The sequence below is a fragment of the Corapipo altera genome, unplaced genomic scaffold, assembly GCF_003945725.1.
Source record: "Corapipo altera isolate COAL_440 unplaced genomic scaffold, ASM394572v1 0, whole genome shotgun sequence".
In the NCBI taxonomy this organism is placed as follows: domain Eukaryota; kingdom Metazoa; phylum Chordata; class Aves; order Passeriformes; family Pipridae; genus Corapipo; species Corapipo altera.
Window position 1 is genome coordinate 74,653,654 of NW_020884872.1, and position 9,552 is coordinate 74,663,205.

Genomic DNA, 9,552 nt, shown 5'->3' on the forward strand with positions numbered 1-9,552 from the left:
CGAGCCCCCGCGGGCTGCCACCCACCTGCAGCCCGCTGGCAGCCGCCGCCGCGGGCGGGAGGAGCGGCCGCAAGGTCGCCTTCACCTCGCCCGCCGCCGCCGCCGCCCGCATCCCCGCCGTACTGCGGGAGGCGCTGCACGGGGCCCCGCTGGCCGCCGCCGGGCCGCCCCTCCCTGCTGCCCGCCGGGCAGAGCCGGGGCGGGCGGGAGCACCTGCTGCCGGGGCACCGCGAAACCCGGCTGGGGAACTGCCCGGCCCGGCCCGGCTTCCGCAGCGGCCGCGGGGGGTGGGCAGCCGAGGGACAGGGCTCCCTCGCAGCGCCGTGGATTCCTTCCGGGAATTCCCGAAGGCCGCCGTGGTGACCCCCTCCCAGAACACCGCAACGTTACCGGCTCGGGCCAGCGGGGAGGGCCGGGGCAGCGCGGCCTGGGCAGCTGCTCCTCCGGCCCGGCAAAGGTCCTGCCGCCATCGGAGAACACCTCCGGGTGCTCAGGGACGCTCACTGTGCGGGTACCTCTGCGCCCCACTGCCCCGGCTTTGCAGCTGGAGAAAGGGCTGTCGGAGAGCTTTTTGGCAGGGATACTGAACTCCGTGTATGGCAGAGTTGGTAGAGACCTTAATTTCCGTCCCGTATTCTAATTACGAGATGTTTCCTCCCACCCCGCAGTTACTTTTATGCAGATGAAGCAATCTACCTCTCACCATCCCACCCTGCCTTCTGTGCTCCTGCCGAGGCGGCTTAGCGCCAGGAGCCGAAGATATGAATGAAAGTCTGGTGTGATTACGGCTTGTAGCTGACGGAGCGTATCGTGTACAAGATAAGACATACAGCTATTGCTACTCACAGGCTACAAATGTGAATATATATATTACCCACTCCTGTTCTACTATTGGAGTTTATAAAAATTTCTTCTGGTACACAGTGGAAAATGGGCTAGATTTTTTAAATTCTGCATCCAATTTACACAAATCCTGCACAGAAGGGCCACTTAGCAGTGGTTATTTTTCCAATAAAATGTGATAGATTTGCCTGGAGAAAATACTGTGGAGGCACAGGACTACTTTGTTTTCCTTTATATGTTTCCATGAACCCTCCCTCTTAGAGCGGACACAGTCTGTAGAGTGATGGCATGATTTTGTTCATTTGACTCATTCATTACAAGGTGTGTTGAATTTTTCAGTGTATCTCATCCCCATCCTAGGTATGAGTTTGGAGGGTTCAGTTCTCAGTGCAAGAGGCCACTTCTCTCCCCTGTTTAGTTACTTAAGTGTGCAGAAGGAATTTGAGGCCTCTACTTAACAAAAAAAAATAAAATGCTTGTTCCCTCGGTCCCACATGCTGATGCTGTTTCGAGCCAGAGTGGTGTCCAAATGTGACTATGAATATTAATTTAATAGAGGAAATTGGTGAAAGCAAGACTGAAGAATTTGACACTTGCAGTGCTGCTTTGCTGCTTATTATGGAAGCCTTTACCGGTGATTGAGGAACATATGAGTCAGTTAAAAGCACTGCAGTGCTGGAGAAAATTATTCTCAATTATTAGAATAAGAAAGAACAGAATAATACGGAATTGATTTTGAAACTACTTAAAGTCACAAGAGTTTCACATTATCTTTTTTCTTGGTTTACTATGGTTCCTGAGAAGTTTGTGTAAAACATCTTTTTGACCTTATTTGTTTTGAAAAGTTTGTGATTCCGTAATCCTACAGTATCTTAAAACATGTCATCCATAAACATGAGTGACGTCTGCTCAAATATGAGGTTTACTCAAAATTAAGTGAGATGCTTGATGTCATTGCACTGCTCATTTGTAAGACCTTATTTCTTCCCCATTGCCTTAGGAAGCAACATACCTCGCAATTAAAGTAGACACTTGGGAGTCAGAATCCAGGATTTTTCTGTTCCATGACCACAAAACAGAAATACACCAGTGGTACCTTGGAAGGAGGGGTTGTAAGTGTTAAAAGACTTTCTCAGGGTAGGACAGGAGAGGCTGGGGATTCATATTCCTCCAGAACTTCCCACATCTCTCTCTTCCTTCCCCATAGTATGTCCCCAGTCACTCCCACATCACTGTTCTTCAGGTTTTGATGAAGCTCAGAATTTCCATAGCTTCTTTGGGACTTTCACAACTTTCATAACACTTTCCTGGTAATCTAATGGATGAAAAAGTTGTTGTTAGTGCATGAGAACACACTGGAGGATAATCAGTACTTAAAAGCAAGAAAAGGAAAAATGGGACCTGCTGCCCTCTTTGGAAACCAGAACATCCTTTGTTTCCAGAATCTGTATTAGTATAACTACAACATAACAATGCAGAATAGCAAAAGTATATAAACAATACTTTTTCTGTATAACTGGTCCTATACATATGAACTTTGATTTCCCTTCTGTCTTCTTTATGAATCTCTGTCAACACAAAGTTTCTTTTGCAGCTTTGCATCAGTTATCTTTTTTTAGTATGAAAAAAATGCACATATTTTCAGAATTTCTTTACCTTCTCAATTATGCTGTGCATTTAATCTGCCATTTCCTCTCTTCCCTTATGAGCAGCACCTTTTTTCAGGCCTTGAATATTTTCTGCTTCTGACATAGAGAATACACCTTGTATTCCTGCAGTTGTCCAGAGAGCTGTCCAGCCCCTATAACTGAACCTACTCCTCACCCTCTCAGTCTGGGAAACCTACATTTTGTACCTCTATCCACAACAACCCACTTCTTAGGTAAACCCTGCCCAAACTCTCTTGATCCAGCTTGTGCTTGAGATTATCAAATATGCCGGAGCAGATAACAGATTTCAGCAGAATGTCATAGTATTAGTGCCTGCTGCTTTTGTCTTCTTGAATAACTGCTGCTTTACTTGAAGGTCTTGAACATTAAGCCCATTTCTTGCTGGCTTTCTGCTTCAGTCATTTGAGTGTCTTTTACAGGTAGATGCTTATCCTTTTCTTCCATTTAACTACAGTAATGGTCCTTGGTTCTAAACTGACATTCTTGATATGTCTAGATCATTTTTCAGCTCTTTGTCTTGGACTCCACCTGGCATTATTTTACCTTTTCAGCCATCACATTTTGTGTGGATACTTTTTCATCTGAGAATATTGTGCAGCTTCTGCTGTTATTTGTGTAGAAAAGCCTACATGCTTATATGACAAAACTGCTACAACAATGTACATCTAGTTAATTTGTGTTACCACAGCAACTGAATCATACTGAAATGTAGTGTTCCATTGTCTTGTATTGCACCTTGGTATTCTGATAAAAAGCTAGGGAAATGTAGTCTGTGTGGACCTGGTGTGGAGCTGGAGTTTAACTAGGTAGATAACTGTGCCTATCGAGTAGGTATCAACAGCTGGTGTCAAAATGAGTTTACCAGCTAGGATCCTCTAGGAATCTAAGTCCTGTTCTGTTCAGTTCTGTGAGGAATTGCAGGCATCCTGGAGGAGGGGGTTAGGATCTTGCCATTTAGAAAACTGGTCTAGAAAACATAAGGCACAGGTTGGGGGCATGAACGCAAGCTGCTGAGCCTGGACAGGTATAACAATTGCACAAATTCAGGAAAGGAACAATTGGTGAAAAAGTAATCTATCAGAAAGGAATATGAAGTCTACTACAAGTCACTAGCTGAACATGAGTCAACAATGTGTTTTCATGACAAAAATGGTAAACATTCCAGGAAGATGTACATGTGGGAAGCAATCTGCGAGCTCTGTGCAGTATTGGTAGCACATTAGTGGAATGACTATTTTTGTACACCATAGCTCAAGAAGAATGTGAACCATCAGGAGTCAGGGCAGGTGGCAACAAGGATGAACATAGAACTGGGAAGACTGAAGGAGCTGGAGTTGTTCAGGCTAGAGGAAAGAAGGCAGAAGGCAGACATACTAAGAGTCTTTATATACTTAAATGGCCATTGCAAAGAGAAGGGGAATAATCTCTTCCTGGTAGGTAGGGTAAGATGTAATGGACTTAAATTGCATCAAGGAGGAAAAGCTTTTCTAATGGTAACATTAGTGAGGCACAGCTTTATATCACAGAGGGTGTAATAGTGTCTCCGTTACTGGATGTCTTTTAGTAGGTACTGGACAAATAGTAAGTACTATTGATCTGGCATTGAAATTGGAGGATGGACTAGGTGACTAATCAAGGTCTGTTACTGACCTATTTTTCTGTGATTACATGTAATCTGAAGCTTCTCATTAATCATAATTTCTTTATCCAGTCCCATTGTACATGCTCTTTTCTTTTCAAATCGGATCCCTTGCCATTCCTGGGTTCTTTGGAGGACAAAAAAATGTCTTGTCCCATTTTTCTCTCTGTATAGTCAAAGACCAAAGCCTTTCTCATTTTTCTGGCAGCCCACAACAGGCACAGACTGAGTTGTACTGCTTTTTACTGTTAACTATTATAATTACACAAGTCAAACATGCAATAAAAATTATTTGGATGACAGTTGTCAGTCTATTGAGACATGTTCTACATAAACTATACATAATGTTAACATAAATCTGAGACTCTTTAGTAATATACTAGACAAAATTACTCAATTCATAAAATGTTACTGTATTCCAGATCTACCTAATGTACATAATCCTAAATTCTCTGATCTTCACTGCCAGGAACCCATTAAAGATTTTAATGTGAATTGTATTATGTTACTTACTCTTTAGGCATGATTTGGTTTTGCAAAGTCTTGTATATTTAAAAAACCTACCCACTTTTACATTTCAATTTAAGATAAATAGCTTATACCAAGAACAATTGGCATTTATTTACTTGGCAGATCTGATCAGCAGGCAGCATTTTTTTTAACCAATTAGGTATTACTTCTTTCTACAAATATTTGCTGTTATAGCCTTAAATCAGTACGTCTGTGAGGGCAGACCCATACACATTTTGGGCACCCTTGAATAAAAGAAGCTATTGCAATAATTGTCAATGCTGAATACATTATTTGCTGAGCTTTTAAAGAGAATGTCCATCAGGAGTTTAGACCTACTCTTTTTCCTCTTGAGGACAATGTTGGCAAACTGTACAGTCATTTTATTCTTTCTGAAAATGAGGATTTTCTTTCTGTAGTAATTTCTTGTTGAAGATTAATAATGTATTTTTCAACACAGAATAAGTATTGCCCATGTACCTGTGCTGATCAACATATTTGTACGTGATGGGAAGAAGATGTGGGGAACAAAGTGGCAAGATTACACTATGATGTTGGATTTCTCAGGGTCATAAAAACTAAAATCCAACAATGAAGAACCATCGATTTTGTGTAGGGTGAAGGATATTGGAATGGTAATGAAAATGTCAGTGTTCAGCTGTGGCTGAAAGAAATACATACTAAGAAAAAAATAGGAAACATAAAGCATCATTATGCCACTGTTTATGGTGCTCCAGTTTTTTAATACCCCAAGCAGCTCTTGTTTTCATATTTCAAAAGAGATACAGTAGAATTAGAAAAGAGAATTATGGATGATCAGGGATAGGGGACAGCTTTTCCATGAGGTGTGGCTGAATAGACAGATTCTTTAGCCTGGATAGGACACAACCAAGAAAGGGTACGAGAGGGATCTGTAAATCATGAATGGCACAAACCCCATGAATAGAGTACCTATACTTTCTTAATAGAGGAGTTGGGCAGCATCAGATAAAATTGTCAGATGTCAGTTTTCAGAGAGACGAAAACGAGAAATTCCCTAAAACTATCCATGTTTTCAGAAAGAAAGAGGATATGTTCATGGAATAAAAATCCATCTAGAGCTGTTAAAAATGTAGAAATGTAGAAGTCTCTATTTCAGCAAATCCCTAAGACAGCCCCAAGTTCCAGCCCTGCTGGAGCCTTTATACATTTGTTTAATTCTTATGTTTGGCAGAAAATGTCTTCAGCTGACCACTGTCAGGGAGAAATTCTGTGCTGGACTGAGACACATGTCTCAGTGTGAGCATTCTTACTTTGTTGTTTATTTGCCTGCTGACTGAGAAGGCTCTGACACCCTTTGACTTGTACGGGTCTGTGCTTCTGCAACCTTACAGCGCTGTGGGAGACACGGCCTGGGAAGCGATCAAAAGAATAAGCAGGAGGCAGAAATCTGCCTTTGATAAGTCACTTTTTTTTTTAAGTTAAAAAAAAAAAGAAAAAGATTTCCTCCCACATCCTTGGACACAGTCAAGCATGGACAGATGCCTGATTCCATTATCACCTTCTCCTGCATCATGATAAAGCCAAGCAAACTCCTAAGGCACTTTAAGGCCACAAAAGGAGTCAGTAATGGTGGGGGTGGGGGAAGCAGTGAAGAAATTCCCTTGCTGTGCCTGCCAGAGAGTGAATCAAGTGGATGCAAACCTACTTTCTGCAGCTGGGATACATCACTTGGGGCATCCCTGAAGTGGGTCAGTGCAGGGGTCACGCTTGCTGTTCTCAAAATTTCCAGAGCATCAGCAAGAAGGAGAATTATCCATTGTCAACATATCCAGAGGTATGATTGAAAACTAGCATGGGAATCTTATTTGCTGCAGAACACAAGGAAGCATGAATTTGATGTTTGAAAAAGTATGACTGACAAGAATATTAAATAGCCTTTCAGTTAGCAGGATGCTTACATGTTGGCTTCTGAGGACTGAGAAGGATAGGAGTCACCTCAAGCAGCAGCCTATTGGAAAACAGACATTGTACAACCAGAGGAAGAAGGTCAATGCTGAAGGATTCTTCACACGTATGATCCCCTTTAGGCTGCAGAGAACACTGGTGAAACCCAATAGTAGCTGAAGAAAAACAATTTTGTCCCCATTTTAGGAATGTCTTTATTTACCCCATATATTCATCTGTTTGACTGTTGCTGTGGTTTAGGGAATAAAGAGAGAATGATATGGGAGTGTAAAATGCCTTCATCCCATGTATTTACTATTGTGTATTTGTATTTTGAAGCAATGAAAATTCAAACAAAAGTAGTGCTACAGCGTTTCAAATTTTGAATCAAAAACCCTAAAACATTGAGAACTTTTGGATTCATACATTTTACAGAATCTTCATTAAGTAAAATAATTTGTGTTTCCATCTTTAGTTGGGTTTTTGATTCCTTGATTAGGATGAAATTTTCACTCTGAAATTTTCTTTGTCTGAAAATATTTTAAATGTTAAAAATTCAAATGAAAGAGCATTTGGGTGATAATTTTCAGATACTCAAATGTTTTATTTTCTTCACAGCTGGCAAAAACTGGCAGGGCATTACAGAGGAATAAGCTCTTTTCTGTTCTTCTGCAGCCAATATGGCGCTTAGTCACATTCTGCTGTTTCACTTGATGGTATCTTTTATTATGAGTTTTATAGCTCTGTACTGTGGGTAGTCAGTGCTTTTGTAAGGTGAAGTGATACCATTTTGATTTCCTTCATTTTGGAGAAGTTTGATCCTACTGATGCAAAAAAACCCGAAAAATCAATGCTGGTGTTTTTTTTTTTTTTCTCCTGGAGGGGGGGTGGTGTTATTCTGTATATAGTTCTGTTTCATGATGGCTCAGAAGTGAATGCAACAGTTACCACAAATGAACAAAATGGCTATTGGTTGCAGTAAGAATTCACTGTGCAATTTGCCCAAAAGCTGTTAACAACGTTAACAACAAGCTACCATTTTTTTAGTGGGTTTGCATATCATTAATAAGATAGTAGTAATATTTTTTCTCTTAGTGATTGCTGTTCTTTATACCTCATCTCCTTGGAGATGAGACTTTATTTTCTTTATTCCTTCTATTTTTACATTTTTTTCTGCCCTCTTTTTTTGAACTAAGTCCTGAAAGCAATCAAGCATTGAATCATCTCAGTATTTATTTATTCATTGTATTTGAGATAGAAATGCTATGATAGTTGGGACTGAGCATCCATGTTCTTAGACTTTGTTTCACTTTGATTTCTCTACTGATTTTTGAACCAACAGAACAGTTTCCAGTTTCCAGTCTGTAGTTTAGTTGCAAGGCAATGACTACTTTAAACACTCACCTTCACTCTGCTCCAGTCTTTGAGTCCTTTGGAGCCTATTTCCCCCATTCCTGGCCACATTTCTATGTCCTCTGCTGAGAGGCTGGTGAGACACTGGAACAGGTTGCCTAGAGAAGTTGTGGATGCCCCAGCCCTAAAAGTGTTTGAGGCCAGATTTGATGCAGCTCTGAACAAACTTGTCTAGTGAAGCATGTCCCTGCCCATTGCAGGGCGGTTGGAACTAGATGATCTTGAAGGTCCCTTCCAGCCCAAACCATTCTATGATTTTATGATTATAAGCAGAATCATAGAAATCATAGAAAATAGTATGAGAAGAAATGTTAGTTGACCCATCATTATACTCCACAGCAAGATCATCTCCATGTAAATTAATCCTGAATGTGTTTGTTCTACTTCTTGAGAATGCCTGTTGATGGAGACACCACATACTTTGTAGGCAAAATTCTCCAGTACTGACTGGTCTGTACTGTTTATTTACTGAATAATTTCTCTGGGAAATGGCTTTCAAATAGTCATCATGGAATTAAATCTCTAATTGTATGTATCTACAGGTATATATCTACTAAAACTACAGGGTTCAAATTTTCTGCTAGAAGAAGTCAAGATGTGGATCTTCCTTCAGTTGTCTACAGAGAGGTGTTTGGAACTGCCTGAGCTGGAAAGAACACCTCTAACATCTAACTTATATTGAAAGCCATTTTGCTCTGTCTCATCCTTAGGACAAGGATGGAGTGTGATTTATTCCTTTCCTTTTTGTAGTACCCACCCTTATTTTTTCTTGTTGCTTCTTGTTGTCTAAAGGCTAAACCAGTTGCTACTTCTTTAAATACTGTTTATTTTCAAGTCATCCTCTTTGTTCCTCTTTTGACTCCTTTCAGCTGGTTCATGTAGTTCTCATAATAAGGAACTTGAAACTAAGCACGTGGTGGAAGAGAGACTGCATGGCATTAAACATACTCTGCATGACCCCCAGCTTATCTTTTAAGACTGTGGGTGGGAAACTTAATCAGAGGAAAAGCTCTCTTCCATTACATCACCATTGAAGCAAAAGCAGTACATGCAGCTCTGAATTCCTCGCTTCAGGCTATACTTACTGTAAAGCTGAGCCTGGATACCAGTGAGCCACAAAGCTTGTAGGAGAGTATCAAACTCAGCAAGCCTCATGTCAGCAAAACACTGCTGGCTGTTTCTTCATATCTACCATGCTTTAAAAAAGGCACCTTCAAAAACAAGATGCCAGAAGTGTTCTTTTATTATCTCTGTTGTAGGTTTGAGAAGGTATTGCCTTCATTCTTGAAGTTGTGGAGTAAATTTTCAAGTTAACATGTGAGGGAGAAATACTGAGAGGATTTTTTGCATATATCTAAAAAGCAAGTTGATCTAAAAATATGCTCCATTGTCATTCAGTGATCAGAAATATTACTCTTTTCAGTTCTATTTTTATAAACAGCTTAAATAATAGTTCCTTAAAAAAATTCCTTATTACTATAGTACATCTTATGATGGAGGATAATTGTTTCTGAATCTTCTAATTGTTCATCTGTCAATCATTCCATAAGA

The 9,552-nt window shown here is 40.6% G+C and overlaps 1 protein-coding gene across 2 annotated transcripts in view; it reads right to left on the reverse strand.

The window, feature by feature from the left end:
• The window catches only part of ZC3H12C (zinc finger CCCH-type containing 12C), a 45,416-nt gene extending 44,942 nt beyond the window's left edge, over window positions 1-474 (reverse strand). The window contains exon 1 of one of the 2 annotated variants that reach the window (XM_027653240.1): window positions 391-474. Coding sequence is in view for 1 of the 2 variants with exons in the window: in XM_027653220.1 (XP_027509021.1) it covers window positions 26-112 (87 nt within the window). In the remaining variant the exon portion in view is untranslated. The other variant, XM_027653220.1, reaches the window with a different exon arrangement.
• Between the last annotated feature and the right edge of the window lie 9,078 nt (window positions 475-9,552).